A 21,900-nucleotide genomic window follows, 5' to 3' on the forward strand; every position below is an offset into this window, starting at 1 on the left:
CCGGGTGAGAGCGCGCGCGCTGGCGTGAGTGGGCGTGTTGATGTCCTCGCACGTGAAAGACGGACAGAAGGAAAACTGGGTCGGATAACGAAAACGGGGTCGGATAATGCAGCCAGAGCGATTTCTGGTGAAGATGTCTGCTAACAGTTTGCCTGACGTGCTTCGTAGTGGGGTTGAGAGATCACCACTCACGCCGAATTAGGAGATCCAGTGCGCGTGGGCACAGCCGCACTGAATAAAACATCAAACAGCACGAGGCGACCGAGTCCGGAAGCGCACGTGGAACAGAGCGCCTGGTGACAAAAAACACAGCGCGTGCGAAACCAGGGTTCACGCCTCCACCACTCAGCAACAACACACAATGGACACCGATTGCGTGTTTCTGTTATTCGTTATTTTATTTTTTTAAAGTTATGCACCCGGACATTTGCATAGATAAACGATCGTTGTAACTATGAATCGTTTTAAACTAAAGCTGTCTGCCAGTCCGTCACTTTGTGCGCTTAGCAACGCGAGCAGCTTCACCACAATGGACAGCGACCTGCATCAGTCGCGTGCCGCCTTCAGCACACAGGCTTACGTCACTTTTATTGGAGTCAATAAAACACGAGCATCTGTAAGTTGTGTCTCATCTGATTGAGTGACAGCGCTGAACGGTTAACGGCCAGGCACACAAACCGCCAATATCCGCGTCCTGCTGTGCTGCTAAACCATCCATCAGACAGACAACTCTCTCTTGTTCACTTCGTAACCACAGCCAGCTGATTAAACTCGCCGCTAAAGAGCGTGATGTGCGTCCCTGCGCCCACGGCTTTCTGACAGCGCAGTGAAAACGCTAAAACAAATCAAAATAGCGATGTGAGTCAACACATCAGTGTGGTACACGGGACGTCGAAACCGCCGTTTAACCCTAATCGATGAGGAGAGACGACTCGAGCGGCGTCCCTGCCTACAGATAAGGAGCGCGTGGGCATATATTTATGTCTTTATGTCTTTACATCGTAAAACCCACAAACAAGTTTCATCCGTCCGAACGATAAGACGGATAATTGTTTTGTTTTTGAAAATATCTAAGCAAAGACGTAATTCGTGTTTCAACATTAAGAGCACTTTACTTTTACTCTAAAACTACTTACGGCTGAAGTTGGGGTCTAAACCTATGGGGACTAAACCTATGGGGACTAAACCTATGGGGTCTAAACCTATGGGGACTAAACCTATGGGGTCTAAACCTATGGGGTCTAAACCTATGGGGTCTAAACCTATGGGGACTAAACCTATGGGGACCAAACCTATGGGGACTAAACCTATTTGACTCTTTTAGGGTGTGTGTATATGGCAAATTGGTTAGACAGGATTTATTTTTAGGGTCGCTTTCTTTCTCACTCCAACTATGGGAGAAATCAACATTCCAAAAATAATTAGCCAGGTTTTTCCTTGTTTATTTATGTTCTCTCTGGTATAAAATGTACAGTCATAATTTTACATGATTAAAAATATCCATCACATAAATCACTCATAAACAGTACTTTAAATACAGGCCTGTACAATACTGCTTTGGCATTTAAAATCTTCCTGTAAAGTGCTAGTTTCTCACTTTCGATGGTTTGAATACATTCTTATGCGAGTTTGTTGCTTTGTCGACCACAAAAGTCCGTTGTTCACAGCATTGAGACGGAGTCTCCGTTGGCTCGAGTCTTAGTAAAGTGCAATTGCGCAGCATACAAGCGTTGAGTTCACACGTTCAAGATTAACAGAGACAATGTAAAGCAATGTCAAAAACAGCATTCGTCGTTCTCAGATAAACTCAGGGAAAATCTAGACTTCGCTGGGCGACCTTGAGCGATATGACATATTGGTCTGAAAGCATCCACAAAACAGCGCGCACAGCGAGCGCTGAATCTCGGTGTTCCGGTAGGCGTAAATGATGGGATTGATCATGGAGTTGTAGGTAGCGGGCAGTAACGTGGCGTAGGTGTAGACCGCCGGGTATTCGCGTTCACCTACCAAGCAGTAAATGGCAAAAGGCAGCCAGCTCGCCCCAAACGTCCCAAGAATGATGGCGAGCGTGGAGACTCCCTTCTTGGTGACCGCGTAGTGCGACGAGGTGAAGAAATGCTGTTGCAGCGCGATCTGGTGCGCGTGGCGACACACGATTTTGCAGATTTTAAAGTACAGGCTAAGCATGACAACGAAGATCACGAAAAAGGACGCGGCTAAGAAGGTCACGTTGGTGCGCGTCAAGGGCCGCACGATGCTGCACGAGGCCACGTCCTCCATGCAGTTCCAGCCCAGTACGGGCAGCAGCCCGAGGCACAACGACGCGCCCCACGTGCCCAACATCATCAGGTGCACATAGTGCAGCGTCTTCTCCGAGAAGTACGTCAGGGCATTGTACAGGGAGAAGTAGCGGTCCACCGTGATGGCGAGGAGGCTGCTGATAGAGGCGGTGAAAGAGGCCACGAGGAAGCCAACCGTGATAAGGCTGATGGTCTCCGAGGAGATCATGTACTGGAACACAAAATTCAAAATTAATCCCATCCCCGCGAGGAGGTCGGCGGTCGCAAGGCTGCCGATCAGCACGAACATGGGCGCGCGCAGTGTCGGTGTGTAGAAGATGATCGCCACCACAATGGCGTTCTCGCACGCGATCACGGTACCGGAGAGGCACAGCATGATGTCCCACGGATTCACGGGAAAGTCAAAGGACGAAGACGAGAGCGCGAGGCTGTCGTTTAAGACTTCGGCGTCCATCCACGAGGCCACGGGCAGCCCGGCCTCGCTCTCATTGGTCATCACACTCCTGTTCATCTCTTCGGTGATCGCCCTGAAGAACAGACCAGTCAATCTTAATGTGAGATCAGACTAACAATATTTACACAAAAGTTAAACGTATGAAATTTGCAATCCGACAGTTATTGTGGTATTTCTGTCCAGTCACACTGGGCTGCTGGAAAAGTTCTGGATTACTATTTCTAGATTCAGTTAAAGTCAAGCGATTTTTACAAAATGTGTAATCACAAAGCAGTTTTACTTAAATCATTCGCAGAGAACCCGTGTTAAGGCTCGCAATGAGCCAGGCAAGCCGACAGCGGCAGGGAAAAACTCGCCGATTCCACATTAAAGCGATTTATAGGTAGTGAAGATCAAAGCGAACGCCGGAATCATGACACACGAGGAATTGAAAAGCGCCTATGCCACTATCCATGGTGCTGAAAGACGCTTTTATAGCAAATGGTTTAGCGCAGGGGTAATCAATTAAATCTTTCCGCGGTCCATTTTTGGCAGATAGCTCAGACCTTAGGTCCGGGTCCGCGGCAGACCTGTCAAGAACTAAAGTTGTTGAGCGGGGGGAGAAACTAACACTCAAATGGGTGGTGAACGTAACACTCGTCTGAAAATAAATTCTCCGGTTTAAAATATAGTCTCCCGTTAAAATTTTTTTGGCATTTGGGTCCGTATCCAGTTAATCAGGAATGTGATTGGGTCCGGACAGGACGGCGTTCGGGTCCGGATCCGGACCGCGGTCCGCCATTTGATGATACCTGGTTTAGCGTATAGGTAAGCCAACATAACACTGAGAAATAAAACGTAAAAAATGTTTACTAGAGTAAAGGTTTGTGCATACCTTTTCCTTCACATGGAGGAAACTGGGATCGCCTTTTCTTTGTAAAAGTCTTGAACAGGCTTCCTGTCCTTCAAACCTCTCGGGTGAAACCCCTAGTCCATTTTCTCTCCCCGAACATGGGAGACTGGACGCCGACTCGGCCCGAGGCAGGCGGGCGTTCACCGTACGTGTCCGAGCACGAGCGGAGTGTGATGGTTGTGGGAACCGCGTAAACCGCTAATAAACGTGAATGACGTCAAGCTCTCTCTCTCGCGCTCTATCAATGTGTCTCTCGTTAAGCAGTAGATCCTGCTTCAGTTATATAATAATAATAACAATAATAATAATAATAATAATAATAGCAATAATAACAATAATATTTTCATCTAACAACAAAATGTACTTTGTGGAAATAAACTGAAATGGAAATTAAAGTTTATATTAAGATAAATTAGTACAATTAAGTACAAGAAAATTTTTAATACCAACAGCAATATTCTTTATGTTAGCATGGTTCAGTGAAGTCTAAGCTAAATCAAAGAAACACGTGTTTACATTTCAGAATGTGTCGTCGGGTATCCGTTACCCTTTAGGTCGTCGGGTATCCGTTACCCTTTAGGTCGTCGGGTATCCGTTACCCTTTAGGTCGTCGGGTATCCGTTACCCTTTAGGTCGTCGGGTATCCGTTACCCTTTAGGTCGTCGGGTATCCGTTACCCTTTAGGTCGTCGGGTATCCGTTACCCTTTAGGTCGTCGGGTATCCGTTACCCTTTAGGTCGTCAGGTATCCGTTACCCTTTAGGTCGTCGGGTATCCGTTACCATTTAGGTCGTTGGGTATCCGTTACCCTTTAGGTCGTTCCTTCTTCATTGCAGACTTCTAGTCATTAGTTGCTGATACAACAATTCATGTAAAACAACGTTGTGCTTTTAACAAGCCTGGAGGAGATGAGACCACATGTTCTGTCTGGGCATCGGCTGGACACGCAGGGACATCTACACACACACCTACACACATCTACACACCTACACACATCTACATCTACACAACTACATACACATCTACACACATCTACATCTACACACCTACACACATCTACACACCTACACACATCTACATCTACACAACTACATACACATCTACATCTACACACATCTACATCTACACACCTACACACTCATCTACACAACTACATACACATCTACACACCTACACACTCATCTACACAACTACATACACACCTACACACTCATTTACACAACTACATACACATCTACACACATTACATCTACACACCTACACACTCATCTACACTACATACAGACACACCTACACACCTACATCCACATTTACACACACATCTACACACCTACATACACATCTACACACTCATCTACGCACCTACATACACATCTACACACACACAAACATCTGCACATGTACACCTTATTTTACACATAATTTAATGTATTTAAAAGGTGATAAATTAGATGTAAAATGTAGAAGATTCACAATTTCATTGAAAAGCAATTTAAAGCACTAATATATTGTAATACATTCTATCAGCTCCTGGTTGCCTGTGTGTATCTCACACACCAAGCAAACTACAGCTGATGAACCCCCCCCCCCCCCCAATGGAGTGGTACAGTCATCTGTGTTTCATCATTTCAGAAAAACACAGCTGCTTCCAAAAGGTACAGGCTTCTTATAACAGGTGTACTGAATTCTGAGAATACTGAATTCTGAGTGTAAACGTTTTGTTCTGTGTGCCCTGGGGCATTGGTGTAACTAACCAAACAGACAATCAGGCAAACTAGGGCTTGAATCCCTTGCAAACCAGCAGGTGGCAGCATCACCGGCAATGCACAAAGTGAGTTTTCCTCAAAGAAGGAAAGGGGGTGTGTTCAATAGCACATGGCGTCCAGGTGTTTCAGGAGCCTTGGTGATCAAAAGGTTGAAATTTTGGAAAATGTTGCACCTTTTTTAAACTGAACTTCATGAACCTAGAGATGGAGATTTTATACCAAGGCAGGCAGACAGACAGACAGACAGACAGACATGCATCCCATACTGCAGTCAGAAGAGTCTGCCCAGAGGACACACCCGTGTTTTCTCACTCTTCTGTCCTTGATTCCTCCAAGGACAATCAGAAGGTTGATGCCCATAGAAACGGCAGAGTACCGTAGAAACAGCGGAGTACTGTAGAAACAGCAGAGTACCATAGAAACAGGAGAGTACCGTAGAAACAGGAGAGTACCGTAGAAACAGGAGAGTACCGTTGATTTCTGAGTCAGGGCTAGGAGAAGGCAGGACAGAGGAATCTAGAAAGCAGCCATTACGGTTGTGAGATGGACTCCTCAAACATGTGAACACCAGCAAAAAGATGCAATGGTCTGTTTTCTAATTGGTTAATCTGAGTAATGGTAGAATCTGAGGTAATGCCAGATCGATGTTAGCTTGGAAACAGATTCATCCAAGTTACATAGCAACCCTGCACAGGTAGTCATGCTGTTTAAAACAAAGGTGATTCTCTTCAAACTGCAGACTATTAATCCTGGACTTTAACAACAGGACGATTCCAGACACATCTGGACGATGTGGTAGTTCATCCATCAAGGAATAAGTGGAAGTAATTCCTTCCAAATAACAGAATTCAGACAACATCATGTTTGAATAAACATGCAGATAGTTTATTCAACAGAAGTTTCATACTCACATGCAATTTTGCTCTATTTGAGCTTTGATTTTAACTATATTAGCTGTATATTCTTGATGTGTGCATATCATCCATCAATCAAATTTTATTTATATAGCGCTTTTTACAACAGTTGTTGTCACAAAGCAGCTTTACAAGTTCCGAGTCCTAGCCCCCAATGAGCAAGCCACACTGCATGTGATCTCTTTAATAACAAATTTACATGATATCCCAGTATAGTTTTTCCATCACAATGCTAAAACAAACCACTGATGTTGTGATTTTGGTTTTAAAAAATCTTGGCACCATTGTCTTTTGTTCCATGATGCTACAACAAAACCATCTGAACATTCTGTAATTTGAAGTTCTCGATAGGAGAATCAAACAGCAAGTCGTCCCTGTTCATGTATCACGGATATATACTCACACCAGAGCTAGAGGTCCAAGATAATCAATAAAATGAAGTGATTATTATCAAAGCAGTGTGACCTCATATGAAGTGAAGTGATTATTACACAGGTCAACAAAAAATAAAAAATTTACTGGTGCCCAAAATATTTTAATGAATTTGGGGTATTTTTGGGGTGCTGATTCTGAATATGCTATCAGTTTTCCCAGATTGGCTCAAGTTTTTGAGATTTTTGGTATCTTACTTATAGCACTTATATAGCATTAGCATATAGCATTTATAGCACAAGAAGAAGTTGTCGTAACGATCCAGACACATTCTGTTACATTTGTGGTGAATATACACTGCAAAAACATAGAAGAAACATAACAGACTTCATAAAAAAAGTGTATTTGGCCTATTTTGGGGTTATGCTTGGGGACCAAGACAAGTCTTGGGCACCACACATAGTGTGTTTTTTTTACATATTTCACGAAAAATCTCAAAAACTTGAGCCAATCTGGCAAAACTGATGACATATTCAGAATCAGCACCCCAAAGTTACCCTAAATTCGTTGAAATATCTTTGGCCCCAAAAATGCTGTTGACCTGTGTTATTAATGCAGTGTGACCTCAAATGAGGTGAAGTGATTGTTATTAATGCAGTGTGACCTCAAATGAAGTGAAGTGATTATTATTAATGCAGTGTGACCTCAAATGAAGTGAAGTGATTATTATTAATGCAGTGTGACCTCAAATGAAGTGAAGTGATTGTTATTAATGCAGTGTGACCTCAAATGAGGTGAAGTGATTGTTATTAATGCAGTGTGACCTCAAATGAAGTGAAGTGATTATTATTAATGCAGTGTGACCTCAAATGAAGTGAAGTGATTATTATTAATGCAGTGTGACCTCAAATGAAGTGAAGTGATTATTATTAATGCAGTGTGACCTCAAATGAAGTGAAGTGATTATTATTAATGCAGTGTGACCTCAAATGAAGTGATTATCAAAGCATTGTTACACCATTATCCACGTTTTAAATTAGTGTCACTTTCCAGTAGATCAGTTACCAATTGAATGTTAATCCTCTATAATCCAGTTACAATTTGCTGTTGCAATTAATATATAATCTGTGCATATTGTTTTGACTACAGTATCAATGTACAATATCACAGCATGTTTTTTTCACATTGTTGCTGTGGCAATTCAAGTATGAAGCCCATCAAGCCTGTGATGGTGATTGGTTATCAAGCCTGTGATGGTGATTGGTTATCAAGCCTGTGATGGTGATTGGTTATCAAGCCTGTGATGGTGATTGGTTATGGTCTTTTACATCTGCTGTCACTTTCATAATTTTGCTGAATTTAGTACTTTGTGTTAAATCTGCAATCATTCTCCTATAAATTGATCACCATGGGTTTTTTCCCTCTAGTGTCCACTGCCAAAAATATCGAGATCCCAGATCCAAATAAAGCTACAATGACATTTAAGAAGCTGCAGACACTTGTGTGTTTTTGATCATTTTCTTTCAGACAAGTGGAAAGACACTTATAGTAAATGCTCACCCACAAAGCTTTTGCAGATGTGTTAATTATAAACATGTTCATGTGAGTGGTATTGACATTTTTACCTGGGAAAACCTTTATGATAGGAATATATAGAGTTGAAAGTCCTTTTTGCAGTAATTCTATACATGCATGTTTTATGTATGAGATGATTAATCCAATGAACAATAATAATTTTCAAATTGTGGACAGAAGACTATTTATCTTAGACAGAAAATACTGCATAATGCTGTAATGTACGACTTCTTCACTGTGATCACTGAGTTCCACACTCTCCCTGTTCACACCTGGTGAATTAGGCCAAAACAACAGAAAGTGTGATTACATAAGTGACAGTCGCACATTTGACACCCACACAGGAGGGTGTAGGAGTGCAGAGGGGCAGACACACAGCAAGAGGAAACTGGTGAGAGCTGCAATTATAAACTAGATGCATGAAGCTACGTGTAGCAAGGATGTGGGGTGTGTAGAGCAGGGGTGGAGAAGTGGGTGGAGGCGTATGAGAGGAGAAGACAAAATGTCTTCAGAGAAGACAAAACCAAATTAGACAAATCGTAAAAAAAAAAACTAGGAAAGCGTGTAAAGGTCAGAAAGGAGAGACAGCTGTGAAGACTCTTTGTGGTTTTTGCTTAGTGAAGGAACAAACACCAGAACAGATGAACACCTTGGGTCTGCAGATGAATGGCTCCTCATAACCTTCTAAACACCTGAAGAAACCTGAATATCTGAAGGTCTTTAGTCTCGATACAAAGCATTTGAATTTGTTATTTTTTCAGTTAACTTGCACATGTAACTGCTCAATTTTTGGAAACTATGGGACTTGTAATGAAACTAGATCCTGTATCAGCAGTGTGTGTGCGTGTGTGGTGTGTGTGTGTGTTTGTACACTTTCAGACACAAAGCTTTTCATAAGGAATAAAAGTCGATTTAAAAGGTGTTGAAGAGGAAACCTGCTAAGTCAGACTGACCTGACTGATGGTCACCCCCCCCCCCCCCCCCCCCAGTCCTTCTACATCTGTGTCAGGTCAGCAGTCATCAACAGAGCCTGGAGGAGTCCAAAAGTGGTCAGAGAGGGGTGTACGCTGGCTTCACAACTGGACTTAATGCTCAGTATGGCAGCACCAGCACTGATAAGGACTGCAGCGGAGATCAGCGTGTGATGGAGAGTCTGGGTGTGAGAACGAAGAAGAGAACACGTCCGCACTGTCCGACTACTCTAACATCTCCCTCACTCTTATTTCTGTTCCAACACAAGAACAGACATTTCTGGATTATCACCCTAAACTGAGTCACTGTTGGCTGTGTGCCAAAGCCCAGACTGAGTTATTACAATTGGAATAGAAAAACATTTGTTTCTGCTTGAACTCAAAGGGCTATTTTTACTGTCTGAAGACATGGTATTGTTGACTGAGTCACCACTCAACGCACAACAGCAGCATGTGTGTGTGTGCACGTTTCCCGTCCCTCAGTAAGTGCTGGAGGTTGAAAACATGTCGGACTTGTTTTCTTCCAGGGTGATTATCTTCCCTGGTCTATCACACAAGAGCTTCGGGCCCTCGTCCATGTGTGATGGCCACAGCGTAGCACAGAGCCCGTGAATGTGTGTATGTCCAAGTGTTGAATGAGACCGAGAGAGATAGAGAGAGACCATCGTGTCATCGCTACCCTGATGCATGTGACTTCCCCCCGCTCCTGTTTCTATAGCAACGAGGGCAAGAGTGTCTACATCTAGACTCACGAGGCCCGTGAACAAAAGAAGGAGATGAGTGTGGAAAAGGAGAAGAGACCAGAGATCCTGTCTCACATTTATCAACACCTGTTAACACTGAGAGGGAGGGAGGGAGGGAGAGAGAGAGAAAGAAAGAGAAGGAGTGAGAGAGGGAGTGAGAGAGAGGGAGAAGGAGTGAGAGAGGGAGTGAGAGAGAGAAGGAGAGAGAGAGTGAGAGAGGGAGTGAGAGAGAGAAGGAGTGAGAGAGGGAGTGAGAGAGAGAAGGAGAGAGAGAGTGAGAGAGGGAGTGAGAGAGAGAAGGAGTGAGAGAGTGAGTGAGAGAGAGGGGGAGAGCTGGCTGGTATAAATGATGAGGACTACTGAATACGGCAAGAAAAACATCACAGAATAATTACATCTAAAAAAGATACAAACTAAAGAGCGCTGGGTAATGAAGGTGTGTGAGACGCATGTGCTATGGCACAAACACTTAATCCCTATGTTGTCGTGACAAACGAAACACAAAACCCAATTATTTGGACACAAGTTTAATAAATACACAAATGTAATGCATCAAAGTGATTGACATCAGCACCATGACTGACATGAAGACCATCACACAGAAGCAGCTGAACAGGATAAATGATGAAGGCAAACAGAACACAGCAGTGGTTTAGTTTCAAACTGGTTACAATCATGCCGATGCTGTAAATCAATTAACAAGTTAAAAAAGAAACAAAAACCAATGTGACTGGAGGAATCATCATCATTCTCCTAAAAGAACTAGACACTGGGGGTCCACAGCTAGGGCAAATAAAAAATAAACCATTTAAAGAATAATCAAATTGTAATATATTGATTTCGATCACTTACCACTGGTTTGCGTGTTTAAAAAAACTATAAAAGAAAGTTGAATAAAACACGGACATTCTCAGTCTTTGCCAAACCGAAGGTGCAAGTTGGTACCAGTCCAATCAGACCATTTTCCTGGATGCTGGATGCTGATTGCTAATGATGAAGGTCAGTGGAAAATGCTACGTTTATCAAGACCTTCCTGTGCGTAGATTAAGGGTAATGTCATTATAACCTTTTAGATAAACATGTGCTCATTGGCCCAACCAGACCAACTGATTTAGCCACTGAAAAGAAAGTAGAGAACACATGACAAACCTGAATCACATGTAGCGGTTTCTGACGTACTCGCGGTACACAAGCAGGTCTTCTCTGCGTGGAGATCTGATCAGGCCCTGGCCTGCCTCAATGTGGCACTCGAAGATGTAGCGGCTGTCCACGTCCACCAGGGGGGGCACCACCCCATAAACGCTGTCCACACTGAACGAGGACACAGGAACTCTGAAATGGTGACAAAGGCAGAGTGTTTGACAACCAGACAAAACGAAGACAAATGGACCAATGAGACACTCCAAACCCCATGTGTCCTCCAGGACTGGGTGAAGTTCCTCAGTGGTTCCTCCATCGTTCTGAGGGTGGGGTCCCCTAGGAACCCATCATGAGTGAGGAAGCAGCTCTTAATCTCAAACGTTCTGATTGAACAGGATTTGCTCATAAGATCTTATAAAGTGAGCATGAAGCCCATTAGTTTTATTTAAAAAACGAATATCAAAAGGCGAGGCACTGTTGGTGATACAGTCCAGGTTTCTGTAGGTAAAATGACTCAGGTGTGGGAGGCTGAGTCAGCGTGTAGTCTGTGATGAGATCTAAATATAATCATACAGTTTCATGTGTGTTATTGGAGAGAGAAGTGCAGTTTCATTTATTTGCTTTGTAGCAGAAAACAATTAATCTGTGAGCTATTTTAGCTCCATATGTCAGAATTACCCTGGGAAACATTAATGGGGACGAACTGGTCACGTGAGCCCACTAAAGTGGACAAGCTAGTACAAACAGGTCACATTAGCCTGGACGCAGTAGCCCATTAAAGAGTAAACACTAGTACAAACTGGTCACGTTAGCCTGGACACAGTAGCCCATTAAATGGACACGCTAGTACATACTGGTCACGTTAGCCCATTATAGTAGACACGCTAGTACATACTGGTCACGTTAGCCCATTATAGTAGACATGCTAGTACAAACTGGTCACGTTAGCCCATTATAGTGAACATGCTAGTACAAACTGGTCATGTTAGCCCATTATAGTGGATACGCTAGTACAAACTGGTCATGTTAGCCCATTATAGTTGACACGCTAGTACACACTGGTCACGTTAGCCCATTATAGTGGACACGCTAATACAAATTGGTCACGTTAGCCCATTATAGTGGACATGCTAATACAAACTGGTCACGTTAGCCCATTATAGGGGACACGCTAGTAGAAACTGGTCACGTTAGCCCATTATAGGGGACATGCTAATACAAACTGGTCACGTTAGCCGATTATAGGGGACACGCTAGTACAAACTGGTCACTTTAGCCTTTTATAGTGGACACCTCAGATCAGTAACGAATCAGGTTCAAGTATTATGTTCAACAAAACAACGGCACAAAGAAAGACACAGCAAGACAGCAAAGACCAGATCTGAATAGCGCGCACTGTTAGCTAATATTTACTACATTTGACAAACTGCAGTTATCAAAGCAATTGGCATGGTTTACTTGATGCTTTACTTGATATAAATGATACTTTTTCCTGCTAATATTCTATTTCTAATGCATCCCAGCAAACAATGCAGCAAGCTTTAAAAATCAAATGAATGAATAATCATCTTGAGAGGACACAGCAAACATGATAAAATGGGAATTTGCTTCAATTGTAAGAGATAGATGTTATCCAGTAACCCAGTCACAGATCACCCAGATCTCCAGTAACCCAGTCACAGATCACCCAGATCTCCAGTAACCCAGTCACAGATCACCAGTAACCCAGTCACAGATCACCCAGATCTCCAGTAACCCAGTCACAGATCACCCAGATCTTCTTATTCATTTTTGCATTTTGCTCGTAAATTGTCCTCGATGTGTCAGGGACGTCTGTGTCACTCTGGTGTCTCAGACACCCATATAATTATCTACAAACTACATTATCATTACCTCAGACTAACCACGCAGAGGACACACGCAAATACTTTTTAGAAAACAGGACAGTATCAAAACAATGAAAGAATCTATATGTGATGATAATCCATATATTCTGTTTTAAACAAATCCTGTTATACAACTCAGGTAAGGCAAAACTGTGCTGGAGGACAAACCAGACTCAAGATCTGGGAGAAGTGCTTCAAGAACCGTCATCAAAGTTGAGAAGAACTTACTGAGGCAGAAACAGCTGTCTGCGCCTGAACGGTGGAGTTATCCAGCACCAAAGAACAATCAGAGCTGGAGGAAAGTATTAAGGGAACCAGTCTTATGACCGGAGGGTCGTGGGTTCGATTCCCAGGCCCGAGGCCATGAGCAAGTCCCCTGTGTGTGTGTGTGTGTGTGTGTGTGTGTGTGTGTGTGTGTGCACTACAGCCCCCTAGTGATCACTAGTGTGTGTTTGTGTGTGTGTTGTGTGTGGGTAAATGCGGAGGACTAATTGTGAAAATCACAACTGGTGATATAGCAACTTATTGGCGGCAGCAGGCTGTTGAGGTATCTCAGAAGATCTTGAGATGGTGGTGTGGGTAGGAAGTAGTATTATATCCAGTGGCGGACTTAGCAATTTGGGGGCTCAAGGCGAATGTAGCTAGGGGGCCCATCAACATTAATATGCGAGAAATAAATTAGCTAGTCAGGGGGCCCCTACAGTGGGCTGCAGTGGGAGGGGCCCAAGGCAGTTGCCTAGCAATACCTCTATGCAAAGACCGCCTCTGATTATAACACAATCAAACAAATCCCAGAAACATCTAGTAATGAAAAGCTTTTAACTTCAATGTTTTTATTATGATTTAACTTAAGCTGTTAAGAAAGTCCTATATCCAAGTCTAACAATAACAAAAATGATGACGATTTTGTTTGTCATTTTTTTTTTTTTTTTATATAATAAAAGTGATTCTGGACTACAGATTCTTTCAATTCGAAGAAAAGGATGGAATACTGGGCCAAATGATTGACTTCACAACACAGAGCCAAACACAAGCTGGTGTGTTAGTTATTTCGAAAGGAACTGTCCTGTTTCCTTTCATGAGCAGAACTACTACTGACCATAATGGGTCACAGCAGGCTAGAACTGTGCACAACCCCCTCTGGCTCTGTGCCTTCCTGTGTAACACAGTTTGGTCTGTGAACTCAACTCTGTGCCTTCCTGTGTAACACAGTTTGGTCTGTGAACTCAACTCTGTGCCTTCCTGTGTAACACAGTTTGGTCTGTGAACTCAACTCTGTGCCTTCCTGTGTAACACAGTTTGGTCTGTGAACTCAACTCTGTGCCTTCCTGTGTAACACAGTTTGGTCTGTGAACTCAACTCTGTGCCTTCCTGTGTAACACAGGTAGGTCTGTGAACACAACTCTGTGCCTTCCTGTGTAACACAGGTAGGTCTGTGAACACAGCTCTGTCCACTCTGTTGTCCCTCTGAGTGCTTTACATGGTCTTTCCCTTTCATTTAGTGACCATACAAGGGCTCTCTCCATGCTTCCTGAGAGTGGCCCACTCAGAGAACCCACTCAGAGAACCCACTCAGAGAACCCACTCACACAAAGACATGCTTAGAACTGACATCCCTCGCTCACCTAGAAGTACACACACCCAAACATGCTCAAACACACACACTAGATGTACACACACCCAAACATGCTCAAACACACACACTAGAAGTACACACACCCAAACATGCTCAAACACACACACTAGAAGTACACACACCCAAACATGCTCAAACACACACACTAGATGTACACACACCCAAACATGCTCAAACACACACACTAGAAGTACACACACCCAGACATGCTCAAACACACACACTAGAAGTACACACACCCAGACATGCTCAAACACACACACTAGAAGTACACACACCCAGACATGCTCAAACACACACACTAGATGTACACACACCCAAACATGCTCAAACACACACACTAGATGTACACACACCCAAACATGCTCAAACACACACACTAGATGTACACACACCCAGACATGCTCAAACACACACACTAGATGTACACACACCCAGACATGCTCAAACACACACACTAGATGTACACACACCCAAACATGCACAAACACACACACTAGAAGTACACACACCCAAACATGCTCAAACACACACACTAGATGTACACACACCCAAACATGCTCAAACACACACACTAGATGTACACACACCCAAACATGCTCAAACACACACACTAGAAGTACACACACCCAAACATGCTCAATCACACACACTAGATGTACACACACCCAAACATGCTCAAACACACACACTCACTAACAATGACCGTTACAGCTGTATTTGTTAGTATAAATCAAAATGCAGCCTCTGTATAGTCTGCCAGGAAATAACGATAAAAGTTCAATATTTATGGATCGAGTGGACACTTACAAAGCTTTACTGACCCCTTTATATAACGGTCTTCCCACAAGTGCTGCTGTGTTTATCAGTGTGACCCTAACCAGCTTCTCACATGAGCCCTGATAACAGATTCATCAGCTACACTCATCACACACTAGACACAACACGGCTCTGAGACACACACACACACACACAACACGGCTCTGAGACACACACACACACACACACACACACACACACACAACCCGGCTCTGAGACACACACACACACAACCCGGCTCTGAGACACACACGCACACACACACACACACACACACACACACACACACACAACCCGGCTCTGAGACACACACACACACAACCCGGCTCTGAGACACACACGCACGCACGCACACACACACACACACACACACACACACACACACACACACACACACACACACACACAACACGGCTCTGAGACACACACACACACATCTGTGCAGCCGAATCTCAATGTGTTCAGGTAGAGGGTGCCCAGAACAGGACAATGTGAGGAGTGTCTGCTCTCTCTAGCTGAGACACTGTGGCTGAGACACTGTGGCTGAGACATTGGAGCTGAGACACTGGAGCTGAGACATTGTGGCTGAGACACTGGAGCTGAGACACTGGAGCTAAGACATTGTGGCTGAGACACTGGAGCTGAGACACTGTGGCTGAGACACTGGAGCTGAGACACTGGAGCTGAGACACTGTGGCTGAGACACTGGAGCTGAGACACTGGAGCTGAGACACTGTGGCTGAGACACTGGAGCTGAGACACTGGAGCTGAGACACTGGAGCTGAGACACTGAATATGAATATTGAATATGAATAATATTGAATATGAGAGCATTTGTGATTGTAACAAGTTCTCCTAAATCTCCTGCATTGAATGAAATAATCAATGTTTCTCTTGTCCGTCTTGCATGGATCCCACTGTGGTCTTGGGCAAAACAAGACGTGAGTGTTGGTTCTGAACCGGTATCAGCCGTGTGACTGCACCGCCACGACGTAGCATTGTTAGCTATGTTAGCATCTCTCTCTGCAGTCACCGTAAGCACCTTTGATCCTCGTCCACGTGTAGACTCACTATTTCATTATGTCTTGTGAGAAAATTACAGAAGGTCAGGATAGCGTGATCTCCAGGTCACACTCAATCTGTCCAACTGAAGGAAGCAGCTGGTTTGAGCAGAACGGGGCACTGGGGTTATCAGCCATTATAGTCTCAACTGCTTTTTGACTAGCTGGTATGTCACTGAACACTGAACCAAAAACATTTATGGATGTCATAATGAAGAGGAAGATTCAATATCATAGCAGAGAGACTTAATTCAATTTTTATTGTGTATTTAATGTTCACATCAAACATGCGAATGTGGTAAGAATATTCGAATGTCTGGTCATTGCCAGATGGTCGGAGGGGTTTAGGTTCGACTCATCTCCTCAGATGTTCACACAGGTCTCTACAGCACACAGACAATAATGCAAAAACAAAATAGCAAAACTTGTCCAGTGAACAGTAGTTCTGTCAGCAGAAACACACTGTTGAAGAGAGGTCAAAATGCTACGTTGGATGTAACTCAAACTCAAATAACTGGAGTAACTCAAATAACCACTCTCTACAACCATGGTGAACAAATAGTCAAATTTCATATGGACAGCAGATCAAATGTTGAGGTGGATGAGCTATAACAGCAGAACACCACATAATGTCTGTGTGCCCTCTACAATGACCACAGGCTCAAGAAAAAATGAATACTGGAAAAAATTCTGGACTGATGAATGTCAATGAATGCTGCAACATGTAGAAAGCAGAACCAGAATTAGATGTAAACATCTTAAATCCATGGAGCCAAACTGCCTTCTGTCAACAGAACCATCACCAGAACCGTTCCAGTCACCACATTCAAGACTTCTGGTATGAAACTATAGGAGCAAATAGCATCAAACCCAGCATGTATGTGAACTCTAGATCAGGGGTACTCAACTAAATTTGTCTGCGGTCCAATTTTGGCAGATACCTGTGACCTGAGGTCCGGTGCGGCGGGGGTGGCGAACGTAAGTTGTGAGGGGGGGGGGGGGGGGGGGGCTGAACGTAACACTCGTGACGGAGTGTTTTTTCAATAGCCCTGAAATAAATGCTATGGTTTTGTTTTGGTCCGTATCCAGTTAATCAGGAATGAGATTGGGTCCGGACAGGATCGCGTTCGGGTCTGGATCGCGGTCCGCCGGTTGAGTACCCCTGCTCTAGAGTATCTGTGCATGTATAGACATGTGTGACTCACAGGTTGATGACGTTCTCCAGAACTTTTCTGGAGTCCACCAGTTGGTCTCTTCTCTCAACTTTGTGCTGGTTTTGGCCAAGGTGAGCAAACCTGTACAATCACACACACACACACACACACACACACACACACACACACACACACACACACACACACACAGGAAGACAGGATATGAACTCACCCCGAAAACCCAGAAAATGAACTCACATAAGTGTGTGTGTGTGTGTGTGTGTGTATGGTGGAGGTGGGTGTCAGTGCGTGTCAGGCCGGTGATGTCGTTGATAACACACAGGAAGTTAGTGTGTGTGTGTGTGTGTGTGTGTGTGCATGTGTGCGCGTGGGTGTGTGTGTGGGTGTGTTAGGGGGATGGCTGGGCTTTGAATGGCATGACTGCACTAATCAGAACATTCTGAGAAAGTCAATCGAAATAGACAGACAGAGAGAAGAGGCTAAGAAAGAGATTAAAAGAAATAGGGCCCACTGTATGAAAACCATATTATGATGACACATCAAATAGGGCCCACTGTATGAAAACTGTATTATGATGACACATCAAATAGAGCCCACTGTATGAAAACTGTATTACGATGACACATGAAATAGGGCCCACTGTATGAAAACTGTATTACGATGACACATGTTCGTTTGCTAAATTCAAACCAGGTAAATGCTAACACAAACACTAACCACAACACTAACAGTAAAACTAGTAAAAACACTAGGCTAACAGTAAAAAAAAACACTAGGCTAAAATCAGGTCCAGTTCAGTGCATATAGTCAGTACAGAGCTGGATTAACTAAGGAATGACCTTTAACCTCAGCCATGACTGAGGAGACAATTCCCTATTATCAGCTATAGAATAGTAAGATTATATGAATGACCAACACAGGGAAAAGGGAAAAGTTATGAGTTATGCGTATGAGTTATGAAAGTATGCGTTATGAGTATGAAAGTATAAGTTATGAAAGCATGAATTATGAGTATGATTTATGAAAGCACACGGACTTGTATTCACTACATGATCTCTGCATATGGTAAATCCACTGCAGTTGATGTGTAATATTAAATTGCATACTATTTTATAATACTATTATATTATTATACTATACTATTATAAATTACTATAATGCTATTTTGTAATACTATTCTGCTTTACATCAGAGCCCACATGATATGATAAATGTGTTTTTCCATGATGTTTAAATAGAATTTAGCATTTGAAATGCCTTTCAAGTGTGTCCTCAAAGATGACAAGGTCATTATGCAAACTGAACACTGACCACTAAAGGACAAAGCACCAGTCGCATTTGCATTTCAAATAGGAGCTATGATAACGCCCTGAGTATGCTTGCTTGCTTGTGTGTGTGTGTGTGTGTGTGTGTGTGTGTGTGTGTGTGTGTATAAAAAAAAAAGATAAAATACATACAAGATTCAACATCACATCACATTCAACCAAGACCTCTTTTTTCATGAACAATTGGACATTTACCAGTCAGTGACGGTCCACTGCGGAGTAAACCCAGCAAGGTGATGGTAAACCCAGCACAAATACACACACACAGACACATACACACACTCACACACACGCGCATAAACAAACACACACACACACACACATACATACACTCACGCATAAACAAACACACACACGCACGCACGCATAAACAAACACTCACACAAACACACACACACACACACACACACACACACACACACACACACACACACACTCACACACACACACACACACACACACACACACACACAGTCTTCTCTTTGGCGGTGCTTTAAGAGGTGTGAAGTGTCACCTGTGGTATATGATGAGGTCCTGTTCTCTGGGCAAAGCAGACGGGTTCAGACCGTACGTCTCCCTGCTGGGGTTCTGCTGATCCTGCTGGGGAGTGAAAGGCCATTAACTCTGGTCCATAGTTGGTTGGGTCACAAAGCAGCGTGTACTAGGCACAGAGCTGAACACAAAGCCACGTGTACTGGGCACAGTGTTGAACACAAAGCCACGTGTACTGGGCACAGTGTTGAACACAAAGCCACGTGTACTGGGCACAGTGTTGAACACAAAGCCACGTGTACTGGGCACAGTGTTGAACACAAAGCCGTGGCACTCAGGTGTATTCATATAATACTAGATTTTTTTCACACTTTTTCACATTCACTGCTAAAATCTAATCCACAGTCAACATATATCGACACAGAACTGCACATATATTGCTGTCAGGGGTCTCCCACACACCAAAATGGAATCGAAGTGGAGTGTATGGTGGAGTGTAATTACTGTACACGGCAGGTAATGAGTCTGACATTTAAATATTTTATCAGTCAAGTCTCTCTCCTTCGTGGTCCTCTCTGAGGTGATCCATCATTACTGGTGAAAGTGTGCATGTGTGTGCAGGGTCTGTCATTCTTCCTCCAGAGTACAACAATTCATACATGAAAAATGAGGCCAAAGTGTAGCAGAATTAAAGTGAAATCTCAACATTAATTAAACACGAGATGAACTAGAGTATCAATTCGACCTCAAGGAAAGACATTATGTGAGGGATAAAACCCACGACAGCAAGTGTTTAGATACACTAGTGTATAAAAAACAGCTGAGGAACTCTTCCTAAAGGTGAGCTGTTTTACATACAGAACTCTTGCTTCCTTGGACATGCAGTTTGGAAAAAGATTTACATGCAAGTAGATTTATTGATCTTCAATCAAATTTGCATGATGCCACAGAGCAGCTGCTGAAAACCTTGTGCCATTTCATCAATATGTAGCTCTGTTTAGACTTAGGACACAGCAACATTTGACTGACAAAGAGAGAGAGAGAGGGGGAGAGAGAGAGAGAGGGGGAGAGAGAGAGGGAGAGGGAGAGAGGGGAGAGAGATAGAGAGAGAGGGAGAGAGAGAGGGAGAGAGAGAGGGAGAGGGGGAGAGAGAGAGAGGGGCAGATGGGAAGAGAACAGCACAAGAGCACACAGGACATGAAGGTTGAACACTTGCTGGAGTTGCAGAACTTCCATCATGATCTTCAGCGGGTGAAGCTGACACCACTGGGGCCCACTGCACGTTACCTGGGAAACGGCAACCGCAGCACGCTGTCCCACCTCACCATGGCAACAGATGGGGGCGATAAATAGCCAGTGCTCCTACAAACGGAGAGGACGCCCGAGCACGGAGGAGTCTGATCGCCCGCCTGTCCCCTCTCTCACGCTGGTGCCCACACATCACTACACGTAACGCAACACTACACGTAACGCATCACTACACGTAACGCTTACCTACACGCAACGCTTACCTACACGCAACGCTTACCTACACGTAACGCTTACCTACACGTAACGCATCACTACACGTAACGCATCACTACATGTAATGCATCACTACATGTAACGCGTACCTACATGTAACGCGTACCTACATGTAACGCGTACCTACATGTAACGCTTACCTACATGTAACGCGTACCTACATGTAACGCGTACCTACATGTAACGCAACACTACATGTAACGCAACACTACATGTAACATCAGCCCACACGTGCAACATGGAACACGTGACCTTAGCTCAGTGAAGACAGAATGACAGAATATCATTATTTGTGTGTGTGTGTGTGTGTGTGTGTGTGTGTGTGTGTGTGTGTGTGTGTGTGTGTGTGTGTGTGTGGTTTATACGCACACAAACACTCTCACATCACTTCTGCCTTTTGCCTGGGGTGGAGGACCACACTAGGTGTGTGTGTATCCTTCTCTAAATGATGTCCCATGGCAGGCTGTATCAGACAGACTGATTGTGCGGTGAGGACACAGGAGGGTTCAGTGGGGTCACAGGTCCCCCCTGCATGGACACGTCCCTGACGCTATGGCGGTCTGCTCAACATGCACGCACACACACAATTTTAAAGAGACCCTCAGCAGTTTTATTTCTGAACTGTAGCTCCTCACTCTACAGGGTCTCTGCATGTGTGAATGTCTTCAAGACGGATGGAGAAACATCACAGTTGCTGCTTCATGAAACTGGTTAACACCACCATGAGTGTGAACATCTAAATACAGGACAGTTACTGCAAACAAGATAATATCTACGTTACTCTATATTTGTTTATTAGAACATAATAATGTGTTATTTCATTGGTTTGAAATCTTCCCTGTTTTTTTAAGTTGAA

General features: G+C 43.7%; 2 protein-coding genes and 1 long non-coding RNA gene across 8 annotated transcripts in view; all 3 read right to left on the bottom strand.

Annotated features, from left to right (window-relative positions):
• Positions 1-1,449: 1,449 nt before the first annotated feature.
• gpr6 (G protein-coupled receptor 6) lies at positions 1,450-3,906 on the bottom strand. Its single transcript, XM_076988104.1, has 2 exons — positions 3,629-3,906; positions 1,450-2,827 (listed from the first exon to the last, which is right to left on the bottom strand). The coding sequence occupies exon 2, from the start codon at positions 2,809-2,811 to the stop codon at positions 1,819-1,821; it is 993 nt and encodes a 330-aa protein (XP_076844219.1). The 5' UTR covers positions 2,812-2,827; positions 3,629-3,906; the 3' UTR covers positions 1,450-1,818.
• Positions 3,907-3,998: 92 nt separating this feature from the next.
• LOC143489310 (uncharacterized) lies at positions 3,999-5,172 on the bottom strand. The gene is made up of 2 exons (XR_013124648.1): positions 4,760-5,172; positions 3,999-4,691 (listed from the first exon to the last, which is right to left on the bottom strand). It is a non-coding gene; the product is annotated as an uncharacterized LOC143489310 (long non-coding RNA).
• Positions 5,173-10,497: 5,325 nt separating this feature from the next.
• Positions 10,498-21,900, bottom strand: part of fig4a (FIG4 phosphoinositide 5-phosphatase a) — a 62,578-nt gene continuing 51,175 nt past the window's right edge. For 4 of the 6 annotated variants that reach the window (XM_076988106.1, XM_076988107.1, XM_076988105.1 and 1 more), the window contains 3 exons: positions 19,543-19,628; positions 17,734-17,823; positions 10,498-11,318 (listed from right to left, as the gene is read on the bottom strand). In XM_076988106.1, coding sequence (XP_076844221.1) covers positions 11,141-11,318; positions 17,734-17,823; positions 19,543-19,628 — 354 coding nt within the window. In that variant the 3' untranslated portion in view covers positions 10,498-11,140. The remainder of the gene's footprint in view (positions 11,319-17,733; positions 17,824-19,542; positions 19,629-21,900) is intronic. The other 2 variants (XM_076988108.1, XM_076988109.1) reach the window with 2 other exon arrangements.

Source organism: Brachyhypopomus gauderio, unplaced genomic scaffold (genome assembly GCF_052324685.1).
Source record: "Brachyhypopomus gauderio isolate BG-103 unplaced genomic scaffold, BGAUD_0.2 sc60, whole genome shotgun sequence".
Taxonomy (NCBI): domain Eukaryota; kingdom Metazoa; phylum Chordata; class Actinopteri; order Gymnotiformes; family Hypopomidae; genus Brachyhypopomus; species Brachyhypopomus gauderio.

Bases quoted from the DNA above. Each gene is read 5' to 3' on its own strand.
- gpr6 (XM_076988104.1), bottom strand. From the start codon at position 2,811: ATGAACAGGAGTGTGATGACCAATGAGAGCGAGGCCGGGCTGCCCGTG.